Here is a 26,954-nt window from a genome sequence, read left to right on the forward strand (position 1 = left end):
AATGAACACTGCAGTGGGTGATATTTCATTATACAAATTAATGCTCACATTTTAATGGGAAAGTCACATAATGAATCTCAGCTTCAGTGACAGCAATTAGAGACACAGATTGTCCCCTTCTGGACAAGGCACTGTTTAGCAATAAGCAGCTGTGTAAAAAGTCTTCAGGTTTACAACATATATATATGCTTTGGGGGAATTAGTATACAGTTTATATTAATGTACTGAATCTTCCCTGCAAAGTAACAACCACATTTATCTCTCTGCGTTTTAACTAAGTAAAGACATGTAAAAAGACTAAATAAATATCGCAGATGAGATATAAATAAAGGAAAATATTCAATTATGAAACTTTATAAAAATTAAAATATTTTATTGTAATGCCTAGTGCACAATGGAAAAATTTTTAATAAACTGAGTCAAAAGCATCAAAAGTCTGTCCTTTTACAGGGTAGGGGTAATTTCATCTTATATAATAGAGAAAAATTACTAGTAAAGGAAAGTAGTAAAGAGAAGAAGTTAGCTAGTATTTCTGACAAACAGATTAATTGTGTGGTGAAACATGTGCAGGATCCAAAAATAATCCTACAGAACCTTTGATATTCCATTTGGTTTAAAAAGTGTGAAGTGAATGATTAGAATGATAAAAGAAATTACCATGTAAGAATAGGCATAATAATGAACTAATTAAACCATACAGCAATTCATTTCTAAAATATCTACTGCACAATGGATAAAATAGGTTATCAATAACTGTTTCAATGGTAAAATAAAAAATGCTGGAAAATGTTTTCAATATTTTCATTAAGCAGTATTCTCTGGAATTATAAGACATTTGATTTCATTTGCTTTGCATGAAAGAAAACTATAGGTTGTTTAGAAATATATAGGATCAAATTGCAACTCACATTGTCCCTGAGTGACTGTGAAAACCCCACTCCTGGCTGCCAAAGCTTTAGGTGTTGGGCTTCTTGTACTGATGCACAGCCCTCACTGCACTGAGGAGCAGCACTACGCGGAGCAGAGAAGCATACTCCACAAACTCCTTGAGAAATCTTATTTAAAGAGAGGGGGGCCATTCAGAGGGGAAGGGGAATGTAGTAGGGTGCTGTACAGATTTTTAAGAAGCTGCATGTTAAGTATGAAAAATGAATAAAGGAGCCCACAGCACTAAATATAAATAGATATTTAAGAAGTACAGAGATTTGATAAGGGAAACTAAAAGTAATAGTGAAAATATGTATGTGGCTATTAGGGATATGGAGAACAGGGTAAAATTCTGTAGATCTGGCAGGTTTAACAATTGATATCTTGCTAATACTGGACAAGAATGGATAAAATATTATCAACGATGGTATAGAAGACTAAATACTCTTCTGTTCTGTTCTCGGAGAGAAGCCTGATGGTTGTTATAAGTATTTTCCGATGATACAGTTCTGCCATTAAGTAATGAGGCTGTTATGCTGTAGCCCACTACATTTTAATATTCTTTAGAATGAATGAGACTGGATAACTTATAGATAAAGTCTTAAAAACCCTGGCTGAAGAGCTCTCCAAATCATTAAAGTTCATTTAAAAAACCAAGTCTTGGAACACGAAGCAAGTTCCAGAGCACTCGTAGTAGTAAAAAAGCTATGGCTATTCTAGTATTTCCAAAAAGAAAGAATATTAAGATCTTGAAATTATAAATGGACTACCCTGACATAAGTTTTGGGTAAAATTACAGAATGAATTTGTTAACTAATTAAGAATTGGTAGCATAGTTAATTCAATTTTATTTTATGAAAGTAAGTTTTATCAAGTTTCTGACTTTCTCTCAAGGCTTGTGAAAGTAGCTTGTTCTATGTGACAGTCCCCCCACCAAAAAAAGCCAGTATACAGAGATGAAGTGGCACATAAACTGGCAGTTCCATGGCAGTGCTTTCCGCTCCATCTATTTGGTATTTCATCATTGTTTGGAAGAGTATGTAAAATCACTGTTGATAAAATTTACCAATGGCACAAAAATGGTAAGATACTAAAAATCATGGGGAGGCACTGATTAGTCACTTAGTCAAGTGGGCTCTTTTCAACAATAGAATTTGAAATCAGCAAAATGTAAAGGAACAAATACTAGAGGCATTGATGAACTGGGCCTAGGATTATGGTAGAGAAGCAACAGAATACGAGCTGTTAGTTGATTGCTATAGCTATGGATGTAAACACAGTCTTGGACTGTATAAGATTAATATCAAGTTGAAATTCCATGAAAGCTTTAGTGGGTACCCAGAATTTAAAAGGACATTGAAAAATTGGAAAGAGTGTTCCACTCAAGAGTGAGAGAAGGTGAAGAGGTGCCTGGTTTGCTGTCTGCAAGTACCTTCCTTAGGGAAGAGATTTTTTTAATTAAAAAAATCTGTTTAATCTAGCAGGGAAAAATGTAACAATGTTCAGTAGTAGGAAGCAGACTCTGGACCAATTCAAGCTAGAAATGAGGCACACATTTTGAGTAGTGAAAATACTTAACCAGTCAAACAGTTTACCTAGGGATATGTTGGGTTCTTCTTCATTGCTGTGGTTGAAACAGAATATGTTTAAGCTAAAACAAGTAAGTTTTGTTTCAAACTGCAGTTATGATTTGATGCAGGAATTATCATGTGAGGGTCTTTGGCCTGTGTTGTACAACAAATCAGCCTAGATGATCATAATTGTCCCTTCTGGCCTTAAAATCTGTAAATCTATTTATAATCTGGCTGTGGTCTCCTTGCACAGCCTGTAGCAGATAATTCCTATGACTAGTATGATCAGATTGCATTCTGAGCAGGACTGGTGGTAGCTTGCGTAGATTATACATCTGCGTTGTTTATACGACCTACTATACAAATAGACCTGTTTCTACTGGGCAACATGTCTGTTTCCAGTTATCTACCAAGCTTTTGTGCAGATTTTACAAGCAGCATTGAATTTTTATTGTTTTACTATATCCTGATATAAAATAGCTCTTGTGAGATGTCTTGTGTCTTGTAAACCAGAGTGGTAGATAGATCAGAACTGTGATTATGTTGCCCAGATAAGTTATTCTTTACAAGATTTTTTTTTTTTTTGTACACACTGGAATATTCTCTCTTTCTACTCCATTGTGAAAAGGTTTGCAGGGATGCAAACAGGGCCAGAGAATTAGCAAGATCAGGATGGTCATTGCCTTTGTGAACAATGAAAAATGACTCTTGGATATGAAATACAGAAAATTATTTTGAAAAAGTCATGTTCCCTCACTCCTACATGGCAACGTTAATTTATGTGAACTGATATTAAGTGTTAAATAACTCATCCAGACACTGCTCTTGGCAATATTACCAGGGTAGTCATTACACTAGGATGAATTCTCTGAAACCTTTCCTCAAAGTGTGAGATACAAACAGGTTGTCTTCTAACAAGAATCATAGCCTACCTCTCTTGTCCCCTGTAGTATTCTTTGGACATATACTATTTCAGTTGCTAATAGAGTCCTGGAAATTAGGGGTCCTTTGGGTTTTCCGTTGAAACTGGCTTGGTTTTTGGTTACCTTCGTTGAGGTTAGGTAGGGCTTTTTCCAACAGCAGCTTATAACTGTTCTGTCATTTGTACAGAGACTTACACAGGGCATAGCTGGTTGTTAATTTGAATGTATGAAATAGCATCTAAATATCTGCACAATTACTGAATTTAGGAAATACTGACACACTAAATTTAAAAGATTCAAAGATGATTTACTCCATCCTACTCCCTTCTCCCAATGCCTGCCCTCGAAATAGCAGCAGTTAAGGTTGCTTTGAAGCAAACTAATCACTGCCAATATTTGGATCTAAAAGAAAAGAGAGAGGTTTTGAATAGTTCCCTTTGAACAATGTTATTTGGCCAGTCCTGTATTGTAAAGGTGGCACAGTGTGTTGCTACATGTTGAGTCCAATTTCAGACCTTCGGCTTTAGATCTCATTTCTAACCATGCAAGAGGTAGGAGCACCACAGAGGCAATGTACCAAGGCAAGGAGAGATTTGAACTTTTTATCACGCTGTCTCAGTCAGTGTCTTCTTTCAGTCCAATGCTTATGGTGTTGGTGGTGAGCTGTGTCCAGATCTCCTCTGCTGAAAGGAAGCTCACTCAGTGGAGAGGCCTTCGAGCAGAAAACGTAATGACTTCAAGGCTTAGCAATTCAGAATAAGAGTATGTTGTTGTACCCAGTGCTTTAGACTCAAGGTACTTTAGCAGTACAAAATATTACTAGTATTTCCTCTAGTTAGCATATTTTAACTCTCTTATACCCGTTTCTACATATACTTAATGCTTTGAACAGCTCTTGCGTGTTTTTAGCAACATCAGTGCAGCCTATATTGCAACCTTCTGCTCCTCCCCACAGAAGTAGTTATCCAACGGTTGACGTAGCACCTGCAATGCTGGGACACACTTTTTAATGGTCTCACTTGATGTGCAATGCAAACACACACTGAACTATCATTAGAATAAAAGGAAGTGCTCAGTATAATTGTGTTAAAGATTTCCGTAAAGGCATAGGGGATGCTGAGGAGCTGCTTTTCAATTAAGAGTGAAAACTCAAAAGTGAGAACATTTAACCTTATAAAGTCTGGTACTCGTTTTTCACCAGACTGATTACTTCTTAGGCAACACTTAAAATACCTAAGTTGTGTCAGAGGTCACTAGTGACTGTTGACAGTAACTGGTGGGACAAACATCGGAATAACAGAAAACAGCTCAAAAATATTGCAGTATGTACATGCTGTAAAAACAGAATTAATATTTGTCCGCGTTCTGACTGGCAGCACAGCTGTCAGAGTTTGCACACTCCCAAACAGCCCTGCAGAAATGCAAACAAATAGACAGCCAGTGTCTTCTGTCCCCTTGTCCCTACCCTAAAACGCCTGCAACGGCGGGGGGGTGTGGGGGTGTGTGTGCTCAGACTCCCACCCAAGACCAGGGAAGCCCAGACAAGCGTGATCCATCTCAGTTTTGTGATTCTTGCACGTCAGTAGGAACTGTTTGCTTTTGCACAACTCCCACTGAAACGCAGCCCCTACTTTCGTTGGTGGAGTGCCAGAACTTAATTAGGTGATTGTGGAAGACTCAGAAGTTGCACTGAAATGTTTAAATCTGATTTCTTCTGTTAAGCTGTGTGGGCCCAGGCCTAAAGCATGAACCATGCTAATTACTACCTCTTCCTCTGCTGAACACCTCTTGTTTGAGGTGCTGCACTTTTCTCCTCTAAAAAGGTCGATTAATGTGGTTGATGTAAAGCTCTCATGTCTCATCGTTTAGCTTTAGGATTACATTATGGATTTAGAATTTCCACTGCTTGTAATTTACTTCAGCCCCGTCTGAATTGCAGCACGTATCCAGCTACTGTTCATGGTCAGTAAGCCTGCTTGCGCCGTGCTGTATGGTCATTCGAGTGTTCTGGTGTTGCATCTCATTAGTAAATTCCTGTGATCAGTGAGAGGAGCAGCTTCCCAAGTATTTACCAGACTTTCAATTGAGCCTGTAGCTTAAATAACAAAAGTTGGAAAGCCTTTCACTTTTGTTTTAGGCAGATTTTGAGGTTATTTGAAAACAGGTAACTTTCCAGCTGGTTTGGTGAACTACATAATATTATATAGCATTTTTACTGTGGAGGAAGTTTTCAAAACAACTATTTCCATTATATCATTTGGAGAAGGCTTGCCTTTGCCTTTTGGATCACTTAGGAAAAAAAGCTATGTAGAGAAAACAGTTTCTTCTTCTCGGTGAGCTCCCTCGCAGAAATAATTGCCAATATTGACAGCTTGCAGGTCTTACAGATTCCTGTCATTTTTAGTGAGAGTTTCCATACGTCCTCCTTCGAAAGGAACTCTGCCTTGCTAACAAGTGCTCTGCAAAAATTTAGATGTACTTTTGCTTAGATGTACATTCTTTTTGGCCATGTCTTTGTGATTGTATGTGACTATTTATTATACGTGTAATATCTTCTACCTCTTTTAAAGTATAGGAGGAACAATAAAAGTTTAGTGTGGGATTCAAATATATATTTAATTCATGAAAATCATCTTATATGTTTTAAAACTCTATTCAAGCTAATCCTAGAAAAGCGCTTATGGTAGGTAAATTACATGTTTTACTACTTGAGCATTAGAAATGCCATTAGTACAAATTTAAAGGACTGCAAAAACCAGTAGATAATGCTAATTTCAAATACAGAAACTAAATATATTTTGTACTTTTTTATTACTCGATTTTTTTTTTATTTTATTGTCTGCTTTTTATTTTAAGTATATGTTCTTACATGCTGCAATCATAATGTAGTGTAATGATATTAATATTTTATAGAATCTGTATTTATAGTTCTTTATTTAGAAACAATGCAGTAGGTCTGCAGATCTTTGAATCCTTCTGGAATGGTGCCCTCCAAATAATGATAAATTACTTGTGCAGTATGCCATTTGCTAATTATATCCATGATTTACTGCAGAGCAAGACTTAAATCATTCATTTCAGTCTTGCGTAACAGTGCCATAAAATTTTTAGGTTTAAAAATGGTTTCCATGTGTATAATTTAAACAAATTTTAGAGCAATTGTATACACAAAATATTGCAACCATCCATTTGTTACATTCTTTGTCTCCCTTTTTTTTAAACTTGTACTTTTAATGATTACTGTGGTTGAAATTGTTATGCTTCATTTTCATAATCATAGCTTTTAATTCTACAACAGTTTTCTACATGTTAGATTAAGAAAAAGATGGCTAATTGTGTGTAGATACCATGTCATTCCTGAATAGCCCCACATTCTGGAAACCCATTTTAGAAATATTCAGTTTATGAATTAGTCTTCAATTAAAGGCATTTCTTTTTTAAAAATGAATTATTAGCTCTAAGATCTTCTTGTTTTTAAGCAGATACTGTTGATTTTTTTTTTCTTCACACATCCGTACACCAAAGTACAGTTAACTCTCTTTCTTTATATTTTTCTCTTTATCCATAACTATAGGTGAGAAGCCTTACAAGTGTCCGCATTGTGATTATGCTGGTACTCAGTCTGCGTCCCTCAAATACCACTTGGAACGGCACCATCGGGAGCGACAGAATGGAGCAGGACCACTCTCTGGGCAGACTGCAGGTCAGGAACACAAAGATGAGACATCAAGTAAAAGTTCTGTGTTTATTAGACCAGATATATTGAGAGGAGCCTTCAAGGGGCTTCCTGGTATCGATTTCCGAAGTGGCATGGTCTCGCAGCAGTGGACGTCAGGAATGCTGTCTTCTGGAGATCAGCAAGGACAAGCAGCTGGCATGTCATCTGAAGTATCTTCAGAAAATATGAAGGGTTCAGACATACCTTCCAAAGGAACACACTTCTCTGAACTTGGCCGTGCTTACCAGAACATGGTTGGGAACGGTGTGAACTTTCAAGGGTCTTTGCAAGCTTTCATGGACAGCTTTGTCCTAAGTTCTTTGAAGAAAGAAAAAGAAATGAAGGATAAAGCTCTCTCAGATCCACTTTCAGCAAAAGCTCTGGGCTCAGATGGTGGTGAGGAAAAGATAAATAGCAAGTCCTCACAGCGAAAAACAGAAAAGTCACAATACGAACCTCTTGACTTATCTGTAAGGCCAGATGCAGCCTCCCTCCCAGGTTCATCTGTTACTGTGCAAGACAATATTGCTTGGCATGGCTGCTTATTTTGTTCCTTTACAACTTCATCTATGGAACTAATGGCACTGCACCTCCAGGCCAATCACTTGGGCAAGGCTAAACGTAAGGACAACATCATAGGGAACAACAAAGACCAATCTAGAGAAGCTTCAGCCTCAGTTAATAAAGTGAGCTTGCTCCCCTCTTCTGTGCAGTCCAGCAAGGAGGCAGTAGTTTCAAACATGCTGAGCCAGTTGGACTCAGCTTCTGAGAAAATGACCCAAGGACAAAATAAAGAGACCCTGGGAGAGCAAAAGAGCACTGCCTGGCCCAGCCACATGGAATCCACTTTTTGTAATTTTACAACAGACTTCTATAAGCAGTTTGGTGTTTATCCTGGTGTTATTGGCACAGGAACACAAAATTCTTGCACCAGTAATGAATCCGAAATAAAAACACAATCCGATGATGACCCAAATATTCTGCTCTCTGACTCTGTAAATAAAAGTGCTACTGATGACCTTTCTGACATAGCTTCATCTGAGGATATGGAATCTTCCAAGGAAGAAAACATTGAAGATGAGGACATTGACACAGAACCAGATATTATGAATAAGCAGTTGTCTGCCCTAAATAAAGAAAGCAGTGAAGGAGGCGACAATATACAAAGTGCAGTCACCTCACAACCAACACAAGGGCTCGTATCGCCACTGCCGCAAGCGTCAGAAAAGCAGTGGCACAGTCAGAATCTTCTATCCTCCCATGAAACTGCACAAGGAGTGATGAAACCCGAACAAGTTCAGGGTCCACAGGTCCTGGAGAAGCAGATGAACATGTTGTCAGTCCTAAGAGCTTACAGCTCTGATGGCTTAGCAGCCTTTAATGGACTTGCAAGTAGCACAGCAACTAGTGGATGTATCAAGAGACCTGACTTGTGTGGTAAGTTTTAGACCTTCTTTTAGACCATTTCAGAAAACACTTGTGCAGAATCATGAAGCTGCTCTTTAAATATACTTAGTCATGTTTGTTAGTAATACATTTTTTTAAATGTTAAACCCTGTGGGCCAAATTCTAGTCTTCTATGTGGTCTACTCCATTGAAATCAGCAGTGCTGCATGCATATACTCATACAGGATTTTAGAAAGAACTTGCTTTTTAAACTAGAGTAGCAGCAAGATAGACTATCTGTGCTAGTGGCATCTGAAGGGGATACTTTCTGCTTTAGCATACTCAAAGGAGGAAAAAGTTTTAAAAAATTTACATGGTAACTTGCAAATTTTTCAGTATTTTGATATAAGTAAGAACCCAAGAAAAACACTGGATGCTTTGCCAAGCAAACCTTGCTTTCTCTCTCTCTCTCTCTTTTTTTTTCCTTTCTTTGAATTGGGGTGTGTTCAATTACCACAATATTAATGAAATCAAAGGCCAAGTGCATGGAATGCGTCTACCTGTGGTGAAGAGCCTCTTTTTTTTTTTTCTTTCCCTTTTTTAATTATATTTTTCTGGTTTGTTTCAATGGCACCCATACAGTAGTTGCCCTTGACCATTTTCACTATTCTAACTAGCCGTTGTACAAATTGTGATTTGCCTAATTAAGAATATGCCTCCAGGTAATTAAAAAACCAACAATGCAACAAACAAACAAACCAACCCACCTTTTACCCTTATTAGTCTCTGATTTACAAAACTGCAGTTTTACTTCCTCATATCACACACGTCATACTTGACAAAAATGGAAGTTAAATCTATTTGGAACAACTGAGAATGAATTTATCTCCTAGTTTGTCAGCATAGTTCTTGTTTGAAAGAGATTTTACAGTGTAAATCCTTTGAAAAACAGTATCACTTTAAAAAGCAGAGTCAGCAAAGGACACAAAAACTTCAGTAACGCTCATTTCACTTAACCTTCAAACTAATCAGAAAACTCATTGTCAGAGGTGAACACGCATAATAAAATGTATTCAAGTTAAAAAAGAAAAGAAAATGTGATCAACAGTTATAAAGCCTGACAATTTAAAATTAAACCCTAAATCTGCAAACACTTAAGAGTTGTTACCCTGGTTAACTTAAGGTTAGTGGGAGCTTTGTTTGACTTTACTAGGACAGTATATGTGTTTAAAGCCACAACCCCTTCTTCAGGCCCCTCTCTGCTTTTCCAAGTGTATTAGTTGGTCTGATAAAAAAGTCTGATTTCTCCTCACAAAGTTTATCTAACTTGTATTCTTAGAGCATTTTGGCTTCACAATATTGTCATTACTTAAACTGAATCACGAGCCGAAATATCTGCATGGCCTTACTTACAAACTTCTGTGTCTCAATGCACTAAGAACCAATTAAGATAGTTGGAAGTATTTCCAGATTCTTCAAAATCAGCAGTTACTTTACTGATATTTTGAGAATAGTTGATAGTTGATTTAATTTGCAGCTGGTAAAATCCTAGCTGGATTTTTTTTCTCTTTATTTGTGGAGTACAATCAGTCAGTTACAAAAAAAAATAGGGCAGAGAAATGACTCTAAACAAACAAGTAAAAAAATTGGAAACGTAAGATTAGTTGCTTTGTACAAAATATTTTTGTACTTCTTTCCAGACATAAGATTTTTAAAACAACAACAAAAAAAACCCTCTAACATTATTATTGAAATGAGGTCATGTTACTTCCATTAGTTTTTTGTTTCATCTTCCAATCAATTCAACAGACATTTTATGATGGCTTGAGTTTATATGATTTTAAAGACCATATCCCTTTCACAAGCTCTGCCCAGTGATAATGGATTTGACTTGAAGTATGAAGGAAAAAAAAAACAACAGAAGCTTGTCTGTTCTACTTTTTAAGCCATTTTTTAATGGAAAATGCAGTGCGAGTCCTCCTTTCTCCCCCCTCCAAAAATAGCTTTTTAAAATTCTTTACTGACATTCTATTGAGCGTTTGCAGAATATAAGTATTAAGGTTGACTATTTAAATATATTATTTCATTTTTCTCAATATCTCACAGCAAAAGTGGATGAGTATGAACAAGCCCCTTGTCAGTAGTTCTTTTTTTATTTGGTTGGCTTGGACACCGCCCACTTGAAAGTAGTGGTTTCGGGGAGTTTTCATTTTCTCAGTGACATTTTATACTGTGAAATCACACTCCATCTGTGCATGCTAGTACGGGGAATCTCACCTGATGCTTCTGCGCTTGCAGATTCGCCATCAGGAGCACCCTGTTCATTTAGTAGCCTTCCTTCCCACTTGCCCAAAGCCCGTGACCTTAGTCATGGTTCTCTGTCTCTCCTGCTGCCTGAGAGATCAGAAAACTTGAGACCCACCTCCAGCACCTGAATCCAGGGCATGATTCCTTTGTGTTTTGGGAGACTGTGCATCTGCCTTTCTTTTTACAGCCAGTGATGTGTGGGTTGTTGATATCTCAAGAGAGAACACAGATACACTTGATACAGTCGTTGCGCAATCAAGACAGGAAGGCGTGGTGCTCTTTCCGCAGTCAGAATACAGTGGAAATAAAATTGAAATAAAATATCTCAGCTTCAGTTAGCTGAGATTGCATCTTTGATTGGCCACACTAATTGAGTTAAATTTCTGGCTGCCTAAAAACAAGCTGGGATTTTCAGTGATCCACGTGGATCATTTTTAGTTGGCAGATTTTACCTTAAGATAACGGGTCAGTTTTTAAGCACAAATCTCGGCACGAAAAGGGTTTAATTTCTAGAGGAGAATGCCACCAACTCACATTGTTGTTTTGGAAAGTCACCACACATGAGGGAAGCAGTCCTCAGTTTCCCTATATGTAGAATGAGAGAGACTGATGATGTGCGCATAATTCATTTATGCTCCTATCATGCTTCAGGCTGTAGGGATGAAAGACACAATTAGGAAAGAACCATAATTACCGCATAATACAGAAATCTCCATGTCAAAATGCTGCTGAGAAAAATCACAAATTTTTGTAATATTTCTCCTTTATATATATAGCAGAATAGGAAAGAACAGAAGGAAAGAAAAAAATACCATTGATGAATTTAGAGTTACTCCTGACCTGTACTTGGTTTTGGAGTCTCAAGTGACTATACCTAGGAGCCAATCTTGTTAATCTTTGCTACCACACAGTTTCTAAGAAGAAGACAGGCCTTTCCTTGCTGCTTGGCAGCCAGTAGCCCAGCGTGGAGGGGAAGCCCAGGGCGATGGCTCTGTGCTTGGTAGCTGTCTTGAGCATCCATGTACTCTGCTTTCACAGCCCTTGCTCATTTGAGAAGTTATGCTCAGAGGTTCTAGAACTACTTTGTATTTAAGTTTGGGAAGATCTGCTTTCCTTTCCATTTATGCTCTTATCTTTCTCTGCTTGTCTTCCCGTATACATGTACTTGTATCGCAATAATGTTCTACCTCCTGTTCCAAGTAATTAATTTACACAGCATCTGTTTATGACAAGACCCTTTCCTTTCTCTCTCTCCTCCCCTTTAAATTTTTCTGCTTTGTGTCTGAGACAGTAAAATTTCCCTACTGTCATTTTCTGCTTGGGAAGTACTTAGGCTTTCAAAGAAGAGCTGGTGGGCTACAGAACTGTTGGCCAGAGATAGTCCTGGGCGTTAGCTGGTTGCTTAATGGGTTAGTGCTATTGAACCCACACTTAATGATGTCCGAAAGTATTAGTTCCATGTTGTCTCTATAAATCTAATTTGCTTCCATTCATGCTTGCTTTCCTCTGCAATTAGTGCTGTTTTCTCCTGCACAGGCTCCACCCCATTATCGCTTCTTTCCCTGTATGAAAACAAGGCAGGCCCCTTCTGATGTATGGTAGCAGCTCTGGAGCTCTGATCCTGCAAAGGGCTGAGCACTTTCGGTTTCCTTTGGAGCAGAAAGCGTTCAACATTGCACAGAATTATTAAAATGTTCAGCATTGTAACTTTCTGAAATACCTTCCAAATGTGGAACTGCAGCACAGACAAGAGGGCTGGGCAAGGGGAAGATCGATTGTGGCAGATTATTACAGCTTTACTGTCACATAATTATAGTTCTCTACCCCAATGTTTAAATAGTGAATTTAGTTGTTGTAAATTGCTTATTGCCACAGGTGTCAAAACTAAAAAGATTATAATGCTAACCCCTTCAGAGAACTACCACCAACATATAAAATACAGAAAAAGATTTTTAATTGTTTGTGGTGGCTTCACTTGAATCCTTATCGCAGCTCTTTTGAATTATAAAATCCGTATTAAACAGAAGCAAAAGGCCTGATATATCCAAGCTCTAGGACAGCTACGAGGCAATGGAAGGTCATCCTGCTGCAGCAAATTGTAGTACTCCTGCCCATTTAAAGTGTCTTGTAATGCACTTAAGTAACCCAACATTTTGTCCTGATCTGCAGTTGAGGGAGTAACCAGCATATTCTTTTCCTTCAAGGCAGAATGAAATGATATGGAAGTTTTACTGCAGACTTTTCTTTACCCCATTATGGTGATTTTGAAGAGGTTTCTTTAGATTCAGTTAGGAGGTCCAAGGCCTGCTTTTAGCGTACAAACTGTACTGCTGAACGGGAGATCAGCACCTCGGCCCCACGCCTGGGTTTCAGCCTCACTTCTGGATGTCGCAGTGCCATTTGCATGGCAATATCAAACCAAACTCATATGGCTTGCTTCCTTTTTTTAATTAACTGGGAATGCCAGTGATCCAGTGAAGTTTGTGTTGCTGGATAAAAGGGCCGGTCTGTGAATAGCATTGTATTTGCCAAATGGTTCGCTAGTCATTTCAGTACAAACAAATGGATGGTGTCTGTAAGTCTGCAAACACTGTTGACATTTAGCCTTGTTTATGTTACTTTCCTTTTGCTGCATATTTTTGGCTAGAAAAGATACTGTCTGAATCAACATTGACTTCCTAAGCAGAAGCTAAGGACCCAGTCTTGCATCCCTCATTCTCCATCGGGAATCCTTACGTGACTAAGGATTGCAGAATCAGGTCCTATGTTTATTTGACTTCGAATTTCATTGCTATATTCATGTAATTTAATTTGATTGCATTTTGTTGCATCAGAAATCGGTCAGGTGATAAGTTTGGTGTCACCGTTTTGTTTACTGTTGAAAACTTTTATTTCTTACCATTTTTCATATTGCGGTGTAACGTTCCCATTCCATTTATGTTTCTGGAAATTAACCCCTAAAATATCTGATACAGCTAAGTGCCGATTCTATTCCCGGTGAAACTGGAGGCATTCAGTCCCTCCTAGCACGAGATCTGAAAGGGGGATTGTGTTTGCAAAAGGAGGCCTTGGTATGTGCCGTGATTTCAGACATCAGTGGCCAGCCGCACCAAGGCAAATCCCTAGCACAGAAAGGCTTTTATTTTCTTTGCAGAGACAAAATAATGATGTAAGCTTAGAGCTGTATGATTTTACTCTTAAGTTTCATCTACCAAACAATATATTCTTATTGTTTTTGTCATATCCAGGTCAAATTTAAATTATAATGTAGGATTAGGCAGAGGCATAGAGATGTTTCCAGGTCTTTCCAAAGTGAGACAATGCTCTGGTTTGTGTTTTGGTTCAGGAATATATATTCTTGTGTCTGAGCTATAGTATTTCCTATAACTACTCATAAACACGAACAATTTAGACATCCTTGTAAGTCAAAACTAAGTGTACGATTAATACCTATTATGGGGCCAATTTTAAACAATTAATTTGACAGCAATTATAATTTTATGTTAGAGGCTTTCAGAAATAAATAACGAAATTCATCTTTGTAATCTAAGGAACTTAAGACATCTTCATGTGGAGATGATCTCGTTATGCACCATATTGAATATCCGGAATTTCTGAGGTTTGCTCCCACCTATCTAGATACCTGTAGTACCACAGATAAATAATTACCTGAGGCTTATTAATTGTTTCAGCAAAGAAAAAAAATATATACCTTAAGTGTAAGCATTAATATATGTATACACAATACATCCACAATATATAACAAACCATCATAATAGTACAAAAATAGAGGTCCTGAATATGTTCTGTTATTTATGTGTTTGGCAAGCTTAGGGAATGGACTTTAGTATGAGTGAAAATTCTCTTAACATTTTTAAGGTTATTTATTGTCATTTCTATTTGAGTTTTTAATGGTCCTGTATTTTGTAATGCTTTAGCAGGAAAAAATACTGTAGTTATCTTTTTTCATATTCTTTAAGCAATATTTCTAGCTTAATATATTGTGCCAGGTTTTCCAATATTAACCAAGAAAGACAGTAAAATTCAATGAACAGCACTCTGACATCCACAATTTAAAACCTGTGATTGAAGTGAAATGTGTAAACTTCTAGTGGGTTATCATGTGCTTTGGAATAGAGTATTGTTGGAAGTAATTAGAAAATATATTAAGGTTTCCTGGTAATGAAGGTATGTAAGTTTTAATAATTGTTGCTTTCTGAATAAGTGTCAAACTATATCTTTAAATGTATATGGAGTTACAAGTTAGGTCACTTCTGAATGGAATGTAAAACAATACTAAAATGCTTCAATAACTTATCTCAGTGTTGCTAATAAAAAAAAAAGCTGTTAACCATTAGTGCAGTTTTGAGTCATTTTGTTAATTCATTCAAGAAAACTCTCTGAGAAACCATTGTACCTTTTGGTAGACCAAAGACCACTCATGCAATCCACAGTTGTTTGATGCTTTGAGAGGCAAACTCTGCAAAGCTACTTGTTGGCCTTGTAAAGGATATTTATTAAAAATGCAGTCTTCTAAGGAAGGAGTGGTTTGTCATTAGAACGATGCCATGTATGGCTAGGCAGGTATATAAGGGGGGGCATTAGACTTGTTTCCTCTATCACAGAAAATATCTTGGGAACGTGGGACCTGTTTCTTCTCTGTCACTGTTAAAATCCAGCAGAAATTTTTGTGGAGGCCACTGGGTTAAAAATGAGTAATGTGGGATGGATTAAGTGTGTAAGTATTAGTGCCTGGGTGCTTGGCCAGGGTGAGCTACGTATTTGGGTCCAGTCCTGCAGCTGGAAATGTAGCCTTAGTGAGTAATGGGTATACAACGTCTATCCCAGCGGAGAAATGCCAGGAGCGTACAGCCCCTGAGTGATCTTTCTTGGTTAATCTTGCCTAGCCTTACATTAAGTCACAGTCTTCAATACTGCGCATAGCACTGAACTCTCCTTTTTGTTTCCCATGGAAAGAATGTGCGGTAAGCGTCCCGAGACTAGCCTCCCTCCTCAGACCCGCGTGCGATTCATCCAAGATAAAGCAAGCATAGGATAACAAGCAACCAGTCGCATCGGTCCCAGTAGTTTCACTCAGGTCTATGGTAAGTGTTTCCAGGATGGGACCCATAAGAGGTGGCCTGTTGTTCGGTGCACCACTGAGTACGCAATGGAAGCTGAAGGAAAACATGACTAGGGCTCCCAGTGTCACATCTTCATTAGTGCTGTCAGTTTTGAATAGCATATTGGTACTTTTTATTTATTCCACCAAAACACCATGAGTCAGGACCTGACATTTTAGTGTTCTGTGTCATACTGAGAAAAATCTGTAGTTCAGCAGTAGGACAATTATATTATTTTGGAAGGGCTAGAAATAATACAGCATTTGTGAGACAACTGTAACATTTATCCAGACTCAGTGTGAGATTGTTCTTCCTTTTATTTGGAGAGCACTTCCAAAAAAGTATCAACTAGGAGCAAAGGAAAAAAAAGACAAGAAAAAGTGGCAATTATGAATCCATTTAACCCCCATTGGGTATAATCTCATCTTGTGTAATACCGCTGGCTGTTACATGCCTAAACTTCTATGCAGTGAGCTGTGAATATAGTCCTTATTGTCCTGTGGGCAATATGACTAAGGAAAAAATATCTCTGTAACACAATGAAGCGTTTGTCTAAATGGCGTAACCTAAGGTCCATAACATCAAATCTAAAGTTGTAATTATACAGCTGCAGTCACACCACTCAAGTGAAGGCTGTGTCAGCACTTGTATTATATAAGAAATACTGTTTTCAAGGGTTGATGAGTCATATGCAAAAAACATTTCTCACTGAACAATTGTTCTGGTTGTTCCGAAGCAATGTCTAGGTACGGGCCTTTCCCCAGTAGGACGTGGTCATGTCTTCTGCAATGTGCCATGGCTTCACTCGGCAGTTTATTTTGCTAATGAATGTATCTTTTCCGAGCTAGGAAATTACCTAGAAGGTTTGGGGGTTTGTGCATTTTTATTATTGTCAAAACATAAACTAGTGGGAAAAAACCCAGGGTGGGTAAGGTCTTCACTAACAAGGATTATAACAGGTGAAACGTGTCTTTCTCAGAAATTATAAAACCAGGATTTTTTTCCCAGTTTGTCATCCCCAATGTTGATTTAAGTTCTGTGATCTGAACGCTTCCTTAGAAGACCCGGTCACAATTTTATTTTTTTAGATGCCTTGAAATTGAGCCTTTCAAGCTCACAGTAACTGTTATTGCCATTTGAAGCAGCCACACATTTGCTGGCAAGGATCAGACAGGAAAGACAGCAGCACCACAGAGGTGAACTAGGAGCACTATGCATCCCTCCTGCACGAACGTAAAAGGAATACACTTAAGATTGAGACCAAATGCTGGAAACCACAACAATTTTCCTACTACATGAAACTTCTGGATAGGTATGCTGGAAGCGAGTGACTTCAGCTTCAGATGCCCCTGCCCGGAGCGTTGCCATTTACAAGCAGGTGTTCCTGAAGCCGCCCCCACGTCAGGCATTTGCACCCAAGCCGCTTTGCCCGCCCCATTGTCCGTGGAGCGAGACGCAGGCCAGCAAGTTTCTTTAAGCTGATCTCCTCTGATCCGCGGCGTCTGTAGCGCCATTCCCTGCATAGAACAGCCATTGTTCAGCTCGCAGAGCAACAGTGGGGTAGAAAATAGCATGCCATGCTGGGGATCAGAGAGGGAATTGTTCCTTAATTATCTCTTACTGAAGGAAAAAGCCAAGGCATATCCCAATATGTGCCATGACTCTGGCAGAACACAAGTCTTTTAAATAAGATTTGGGGAGGGGGGCTCACGTTCAGAAGCTGGCAGCCCTCTTCGCTCCTGCAGGTCTACCTGTGATTCACTCACTGACCATGGGAAAAAATAAGTTTTCCACTTTGGATTCTCCATTGTGAAATGGAAAATAATAGTACTTATCTCCCTAGTAGGAGTGCTGTGAGGATAAATGAATTAATTAGTGTTTGTAAAGCACTTTGAAGATGAAGAACATTATATAAGTCCTCAGTGTATAAATGCTTCCTTCTCTGATACAACTACAGTAAGCTATAAAAATTTATTAATGAAAATAAACACACATTTAAAATATGTGTTGGGTGTGTATATCCCTTCTGTATCCCAGCAGCGCTGGTGAGCCTGACTTCCTGCGCAGCGCGGCGAACCCGGTGCTGAACCCGGTGCTGCCTTCAGCCTCAGCCTCAGCCCTACCTGCGCCAAGCGGCAGGTGCTCGGGGGCTCTCTGCACCTGCAGGAGCTTCGCCATATTTTGTCCATAATGTCTTTCCACCAAATCCATGAATTTTGACCTCAGGGCTCTTCAGAGTGCCAGCTGGGTTGAGCCACCGGTTTTTGACCGTCGCTGCAGCACGCCAGCCCCACCCGTGCTGGGGAGCCATGCAGCACTGGTGCCCGAGGCAGGCGATGGCTCAGCAATGTGTCTGGTGGGTTGCTCGTCCCCCGGCCCACCGCCAGCCTGCAGGTCCTCCTGTCCTGTGCCTGTGCGAGCAGGCCCTAGTCAGGACTGAGGACCTTCCACGCTGCCTGCAACAGTTTGCTCCCTCCTTTTCAGCGTCAGCGTGACGCTCATTGTTTGGTGCCCGCAGTGCTCGGCAGGCCAAGGCGTTCCTGCTCGCGCTCACTGATCTGGTGGCTGAACTGGCTGTTGTGTGGTTTTTAACTGAATGACAGTGTCTTCAATTCACTGCTTGTAAGTTGGAATTTTTATTACCTACTTTTCAACGTTACCATCCTAGATTAGTCCTTGCTGCTTTACTTTATATTATTTTTTTTGTTCAAGCCAGGAAGTGCATTTGATCCTGAACAGCTCACATGTATAAGAAGGCAAGTTAAGAGGATGCAGGGAAGTAAAACCAACACTTCAGCCATATAGAGATGTGTCATTTATCAAGAGAGACATATAAGGAAAGGTTTATGCATTGAAATGAACAGGTTAAAGATGAAATTCAGGATTTTTCGGGGGCTTTCCTCAGTTCACAGCTGCCACATAGATCAGTTTGTGGACCTTAGGAGAAAGGGCCACGTTAGCCCTAACTGTGTCTTGTTTCACTTGTCCCTTTGCACAGCTAACCCTGTTCCAGTCTGTGCGCTTGGTTCTTTTAAATCCTTTCAGATCTTCCCGGTAAACCTGTTGCTGGTTTCTCCTGCCCGTTGGGGTGCGGAGGAGCGCAGTGGGCTGCTCCTGCAGGTGCAGGTGCCCGCTGGCACGGGCTGGCGAGCCCCCAGCCCCGCTCCCCGCCGCAGGCAGCTCTCCCTGCTGGGAGTTCGAAGAGGGCGACAGCTTTTGCCCAGCGAAGTCTGCTCCCATGCCACATTCACCCAGATGCCAAATGCACCAAGACACATCACCGGCACAAACAGACATCCCCAAACTCTGACCGGCACCAACATGCACCCAGCAGTGTGGCTGATTTTTCCATCCCCTAACACAAGAACTATTTAGTAGCAGGAGGGTTTATGGGTGTATTCGCTAATCATTATATAACTGTATGTTGGGGTGAAAAAAAAAAAAACAAAACAGAAAAGCTTTCCCAAAGGATAGAGGTGGGAATCCCATTAACATGACGGCTCCCTCTTTAGTTGCCAAAATGACTGACAGCTGGATAAGGTCAGAAGATGAAAACCAAGCCATGGGGGACAGAGCGGGGAGAGGAGGGGGCCAATCAGTTGAATAAAAAACTGAGTGTCAGAGCTGGGGAAGGAGAAAACCGGCACTCCCACTAGAAAAATCCTCACCCTCTGCTCCCCTACTGTTTGTTTGGGGAAAATGCTGCAGCTTAATCAGAATTATTTACAAGATAATGGTCCATTGTTTGTAGTAAGACAGATGCTGTCTGTGGGAATTTGGTGTTTTATGCTCTATGCATTACAGTGCCATTGCTGTGTACAGATGGGATCACAGTGGTATTGTTGTTATCCACTTTTTGGAAATTTGGAGGATCCTTACCGTGAAAGGAGGAGGATCTTTAAATAGAAAAAGAAAGAGTTTTCTCAGGCCCAGTACTGGGATTTCTCTGAAGGTAGAATTGTGTTTGTACATGTATGGGAGAAGAAGAGAACAAGGTGAAAGCACTTTGCTTGAGACCTATAGCATGAAGGGTCCCTAGGCTGACTTTACTTGGTGGTGGTGGACATGAGTTCGACAAATGGATGGATCCTGTGTGTCTTTCCAAAGGCGAGGAGATACGTTCTGGTGGGGTATGTTGGCGCTCCCTCCTTTGATGGTGGCTGGCAGAGTCGGTTGCTTAGAAGGTGGTGTGAGAAGTACACAAACGTGTCTGTGCGAGAGTAGGGCTTGCCTGCTGAGTTACGTCCTCTGGTTGTGCAATTGCAACACATGGTGTTCCCTGCCATCCTCCCCATGCTGCAAGTTAAACACTGAACACTTCTGTTTCATCAGCAAACTTCATCCTGATGATTTTTTGGGTGAAGCTGTAGGAACAGAAAACTAGATTTTCACTGGGTTCATACTGGAAAAAAGAAAAACAAAAACCCAAAGAGAAAAATCTTTATTTATGTAGAAGATCAAGTGCAAGAAATTTTTTTTTTAATTCATTTAATCCCAGCAGAAACTCTGTTTCCATAAGCAACCCCTTCTGGCCCAAGTAGAAAGGTCAATGTGGAGGCCTAGAGCCTGGCAAAGGGGACAAGCCCATGACACGCAGGTGGGTGACCCTGTGCCACGTGAGAATCACTGCATCCAGGAAGAATAGGGAGCTCTGGTGAGGCCAGTGGAGATGTCTGCCTCCATCGGCATGTCCGTCCCACTGGCTGCCTCCATTTGTATCAGCAGAGCACGGGGAACAGCAGCACCCACAGGTCTTTCCCATGACCCTGGCATGAGAGGACAAGGACCACGCCATGCAGAGCTCTGCAGTGCTGTGCCTCTCTCAGGAGCAAATCCTGCCTTGCCTTTTCCCCCCAAACCACCAAAGCCTGTGAGATGAGAAGTCTTTCCTCAGGTCACTGAGCTTTGGAGCAGGACCTGCAAGCAGGGTGCAGGACAAGGGGTGGAGGGTGTCTGGGTGGGTGTGGGTGTATGTGTGTGTGTGCGCGCACTTCCTCTCTGAAAAACCTGCTTTTAGTGTGCAATAGCTCACATGTTACCTCAGCAGAGACCGGTGTGCACCAAAGGCAACCAAGAGACGACAGATCACCAGAAAAGCTCCAGAGGGGATTTTGAGCATCCACGTCTGGTATCCCAAGATCCATTAGCTTTCAGGTAAAACGGAAAACAATTACCATCTTTTTTCTATGCAAGATAATTAAGCTGTCTTTCCATCACTGCAAAATACCTGAGTTTCCCTGGAGAAAGCAAAGGGCCTGGGGATGGGGAGTGAGACAGGCAAGGGCAGGGAATGGCTCATTCGCAGTCTTTGGGGCATCTCATCTCTCTCCCCCTTGAGGTTCCCTATGTCAGATACTGCTCACGTGCTCATTCCAGAAGCAAGGCTGTGCAGATGGAAATGGGTGTCCCAACACCAGCATGTCCTCCTCCGTGTGGGCTCCCCCAGAAATGGGTGGTGGGAGGAGGCAGCTCCCGAGTCTTCCCTTCCCTCTGGGCTTAGTGTGTTGCCAGGGATGGAGCTGATAGCATCGGATCACATGTGGAAACCACTTTGCCCAAGAAAAGGGATCTCCTCTGGCTTTTGTGAAATGGAGTTTTCCAAGAACATCCTTGGAGGGTTAGATTGGCATGGGGGATTGCCATTCCTGAGTGATTTCCTTTTTCCTGAGTGTTTCCAGTAGGATCTGTACAGGGAGCTGTAAGTTTTTTCCCTCAAGTCAGCATTTATTTGCAAAATTTTAATTTTGTATTTCCTGACATTTAAACTTTTCAGCCTAATGTTCTAATAAGGATTCTGTCCGTCCATCTAAATAAAGCTTCGTTCTAATGAGGACACCATCCATCTCCCGAGATGGAGCCATAACGACTTCCAGCCTCAGTGTAATTTTAGCTAGGCTCCCTTCCCCACCCTCTTCTCCCCACAGCTCTTTGTTTGGGGTGTAAATTATCTGTTTTGGGACGAAGTTGTGCAGAATTTCATTTTGGGTCAAGTGACTGAGCTATTGTGTGAGCCCCTGCTTTCTCTCTGAAAAGGGGGATTTTGCTCACTCCCAGTTGTATGTTCAGTGCCTGCTTATTTGCAATTTCTGTTCATAAGACTGTGGGTTTTCATGCCAACGATTTTCTGTTTGAGTTATTGGAGTAGGGAGGTTGTGGGAGCATGCCAGTGTCAAAGGTTGTCGCTTGAATGATAATTAATAACATTATCAGACTGATTATGTGTTTAGATGTCCAGAATCAGGAGTGAATTGAACTTGTTAAATTTAATTCCTACCTCCGAATATCTGACTGTTTCCCGTGGCTGGGAGACTGGCGTGCTCACCAGTCTTGCATTTGCATAAAGGACAAAACCAGGAATTTGAAAGGGCAACAACTAATGAGAATTGCTGAAATTCTGGGCTTCTGGCGTTCATAGGGCTTCTCCTACGGCACCATCACTCTGCAAGCTTTCGCCAGAGAGAAGAAAGCACAGATCGGGTGCATGATAATGTTTATAGACCCTGGTTTCATTGTGTCAGCCGCTGACTGAAACGTCGAGTCATTTGAGATTGGAGATTATGTCTTTTAAGGTCCCAAAGAGCCGTTTCACATGTGACCGATTACCTCTGTCAGAGGCGGGAGAGCCGGGTCCCACCTCGGTGGGTGGGATCTGAACTCATGCTTTCAGAGGTCAATAACAGGGTTTTTAGACCTTTGTGCCTCTCGGTCCCTTATAGCCAGACCTTTTCTGTTAAAACTGTTTAAATTACAAACCAGTAATAAAAGGATCATATGTGTTTCCCACTGAACAGGTTCTTTAAGGCTATTATGATAATTAAAAACATATGGTGCCTACACAAGTCAGAGGGAAACCACAGATGTACAAATTAGGTATTATATAAGGTTTTTCTTTTTTGCCCTTTCAAAAACAACAAGCCAAAGAAGTACAAAGAGATAAAGATGGTAATTCTTTGGAGATGGTAGGTAGCATTTTGGATTTTTAATCATGAAATATGTAAACCTCCTTTCTTACACGTAATCAGAGCAAACTCTGTCTAACACACAGGAAGAAAAAACCAGTAGCATAAGACTGCAGTATTTATGGAAGGAATAAGGAAACACTTTGTTTCATGCAAGTTATTGGAGACCAGGAAACCTTTTGCATTTTTTATGATGTTTCCCTGCACAGACACAGAGGATTATATTTATTAAATATTGAATTATATTGAAATTGGATTGATGCAGCCAAAGAAGGACATTTCTTTGTATTCCATTTTTTCTCCTTTTAAAAAAGGGAAATGTACTAATATTGATTGCAGTACAAGTAGTCATTTGTTTTAATTTAAAAATATAGGATTGATTTTGAGAAGGTGATAAATACTGCTAATAAAAAAATTCAAAATGGGGATTTATAATGATTCTCTGTTAAGTCAATGGTTTAGTGAGGCTAACTTATAATAAAAGTAGAGACGTGCTGAACTATCCATAGCTAATGGGTTATTTGCCATTTGCTAGCGCTGCAAACTTCCCTTGGTTTGCTGGGTCCTGCTACAAAAGGTAAAATTTATATCATCTAATGCTCCTCGCTCCTTGTTTTGTCTTTCTTTTCTAAAAATGGGCAGCCAAGGGTCTGCCGGCTGGCTAACGGGCAGTCTCCATACACAGACCCATAAGAGCTCTTTCACAGAGGCGGGCTGGATCCAGGTGTGGCTGCTCTGGGTCTGACATTGGAAATTGTGGCTGGTCTCAGCTTCTCCAGTGGTACAGTGCAGCTCCACAGATTTCAGGGTCTCTCAGTCTCTGCACAGGTCTTTCCTTGTGGCACATGGGATGGGCAGGTCTCAGCAGCATCTGAAGTAGCCCCAAAGCCCTGTAACTCATAGTTGTTACTTTGAGCTCCATGACTCACGCAGCACCAGCATCTGCCTGGCACCTTGCCGTGCCTCGAGTGGCAGGAGACCCTCCTCTTCCCACCTGGGGCTGCTCAGGGCTTGATGCCCACTCTGTCCCTGCAAGGAGCGGGACTGCAGCAAGTCCTGCTGTTGTGTGCCATGCTGGGGGTGGGCAGACAGCATCCCACCAGCACGGAGCACTGCAGCCTCAGGGATGAAGGGCTCTCCTTCTTACTGCTCCCGCGGCAGCGTGGCACAGAGAGCACTCTGGCACTGTGCTCGTGGTTGGGCTTGCCTCTCTTCTGCCCCTCTAAAAGGGATGCTGTTGGCCTGCCAGCCCCAAGCACCGCTCCCTGCCTGTGCCAGCCCCTGCTGCAGTCCGGCTGGTGGGACTCAGCCCGGAGGACACCGTATCCTGCCCTCAGCAATGCCACCCCTGGGCAGGTAGCCTGCAGCTACAGCAGGGATCTCGCTCCAACACGCAGCGAAGCATTCGGAGGCCTTTTGCTGTGTTTACTTATGGTTTAGCCTGTCTTTTAGCATAAAATAGACAACTTTTTTTTTCTTTCTTTCCCCCAAACAAACTTTTAGAAGAGAAAAAAAAAATTCTGGGGAAAGAGGAGAGGGAGGTCTGATGCTAATATTTCAGGTTTGCAGGAGTGGTGGCTGAGAAGGCATTTCTGAAGAGAGGCTTTTCTTTTATTGAGTGAGTGATAGCAAACTCAGTGTTATTTCGCATGTAGGTATTACCATTTTAACTTTTACGGAGGTAAAATAACACCTTGTCACTCAGTGCAAATACCAATCACAAAATGAATTAATTGTAATAACTGTTGTCAACAGAACAAAAGACTTGTTGCTTTCCTAAGCAGATTTCAGTGCCACTGATAACTATATACAGAGGTTCCCATTGGGCTTATTCAGTGTATGTAGTCAGAACATAATTTCATCTGTCTTTCTCTGCACTTTGTTGTAAAAGTCTCAGAAATTGAGTTAAAAACCTGTATTTTTTACATATTGGTAAGTATACACTTTTCCAGTGCTTATGATTTTTTTCTCAAAGAATCCCTAAACATTTTTACTAGTTAATTAACACTTTTTCATGGCTAATTTATTGAAGAATTAACAAGCTTGTAACAGTCTGCGGAATCTATTTATTTACCTTATGTCGTGATGGACAGTTACTTTCAGAGAAAGTATGGGCAGCTTTTTTGCTACACAAAATATATTTGTGTTAATGTTTCTTCTTTAGCCAGACATCTTTATCCAAAATGAACAGTGCTATCCCAATAGATGGGTGAAGTTTCCTTTGAAAAGGGGGGAAGAGAGAAAAAAATTAGCCAAGGAAAGCAAAATTCTTCATAGTTGTGTTAACCACAAATTTATTCAAACGAAGTTTGGGGCGGGGGGGGGAGAACTAATTAACTAATTTCACAAAGGAGCCTCAGTATAGCAGGAATCAGTGCCAATATGCTATACTCATTTTACATGGCTATTTAGCTTAATAATAAAAAATACTATGGCATATCCTCTATGTTTTACTGCAAACGCTATGTATTTTCTTAAAGAAACATACATTAATATTGCAGCCTGGGATAGTCCTAGAGACCACTGCCAGTGGAATAAACACTTACCAGCAACTGACCCATAGAGTGATCAAACGTCCATTTTGCATCCTTTTTTAACGGAATATGTATTTTAGATTGCTTCCCCCCTCTTCCCTTTCAAAGTGTACCAACAGTACTCCCTGCCCTCCTTTGGAGCAGAATCACAAACTCAGATAAAATACATGGAAAATTAGTTATCCATGTATCTTCCCCCAGAAAGAAGCCAGAAAGCAGGAAAATATCCCATGTAAAAGTCTGTTTGGGTAAGGCTCCCCAGCCTGTCGCTGGAGTGAAGGGGTGAGAGGCTAACGAAGCACCAGCAGAGCAGCCGTGCATCATTAACTGGGCACCAGGTCCTGCTGCTGTCATCTCTTGCTTGATTAAACCAGGGTGCAGCTCGCTGCTGCAGCACCCTCTTTGCAGGAGAGCAAGAAGCACCTTGGAACCACAGTAAGACCTTGCAGAAACCTTCTCCTTTCTGAGCCTGGGGGGGCTGGAGGGCCAGGAGCCTCGCAGAGCCCCTTTCTGGGCTTTGTAGCGGGTAGTGATATTGCCACGCAGCCTTGATGCAGGGAATTTCTGTGGTTTCCCCTCAAACCCTCTGCTGTCAATAACATTTGGTCTGTCTGTCTTGTTGGCAACCACTGTGTCTTCAGCCACCAGTTGGTCAAACGTTCCTGCTTCTACTGGGAACTTGCTTTTTCCGTGGGCGGTGCTGCTCTGCAGCTGCAATAGAGCATCCTTCTGTCGTAGCATGGTCTCGTGGTGCTGGGGGAAGGACTCACAGCTCTGGAGGGGTGACGTATGACTTGGTGTAAGCTCCAGCACATTTGTCTTGCACTCTTCTCTTCTTTTTATTGTTTAAAGTAAGCAGTCCTGAATGTGCCTAAGTGATTTTTCTCTCATGCATTTGCCATGGCGGAGGGTGCTGGAATATCCACGGCAATGCAATTGTGCTGAAGCTTGAGTGGTTTTGTTTTCAGCAGCCTGAGGCCAAGGCTGTGGTTGCTCTTGCGTGGATGCACAGGGCCGTGGGAAGGCTTGTGCAAGAAACTCTCCCTGCAGGTTCAGGCATTCATCAGAAAGAAGCGGCTCTGGGAGGGAGCTGCTCTGTGGTGCCTGGAGCTGCTGTGGCCATGGTCCTTGGGCCAGGATGGTGGCTGGTGTGCTGCAGTGGTTTTTGGGATACCCTGGCTTTGTGCTCAGAGCAGCCCACAGCCAGCGCTGCCTGCATTCTGCTGCACCTCCGCCATTGCTCCTCCTCTCCAGTTTACAGCTTACCTGCAGAAGTAAGGTTTTAGATGGAGGGAACGGCATGAAAAAAAAGTTGACTAGCATCTTCTCTGTATTCCAGTGCTGTGTGGGTGGGGATAGCAGCTCTGCTTGGGATGCAGCAGCCCTCCTTGTATGGACTCGTGGGGTGCTTTCAGGAAAGCTCAGCGTTGGAAACCTCAGGTCAGGCTGGGCACAGGCAGCAGAAACGGGACAGGAGGACGCGTCCGTTCCCCTCTTGCCAAGCCT

General features: G+C 41.1%; 1 protein-coding gene across 5 annotated transcripts in view; it reads left to right on the plus strand.

Annotated features, from left to right (window-relative positions):
* ZNF536 (zinc finger protein 536) overlaps positions 1-26,954 on the plus strand; it is a 354,285-nt gene that overhangs the window by 219,746 nt on the left and 107,585 nt on the right. For 4 of the 5 annotated variants that reach the window (XM_087740367.1, XM_087740365.1, XM_087740366.1 and 1 more), the window contains one exon: positions 6,996-8,576. In XM_087740367.1, coding sequence (XP_087596493.1) covers positions 6,996-8,576 — 1,581 coding nt within the window. Of the gene's footprint in view, positions 1-6,995; positions 8,577-13,479; positions 15,190-26,954 lie in introns of those variants that run through there. The other variant, XM_087740370.1, reaches the window with a different exon arrangement.

The sequence above is a fragment of the Nipponia nippon genome, unplaced genomic scaffold (genome assembly GCF_047370975.1).
Source record: "Nipponia nippon isolate SJK-2023a ecotype South Korea unplaced genomic scaffold, ASM4737097v1 scaffold_7, whole genome shotgun sequence".
Classification (NCBI taxonomy): Eukaryota; Metazoa; Chordata; class Aves; order Pelecaniformes; family Threskiornithidae; genus Nipponia; species Nipponia nippon.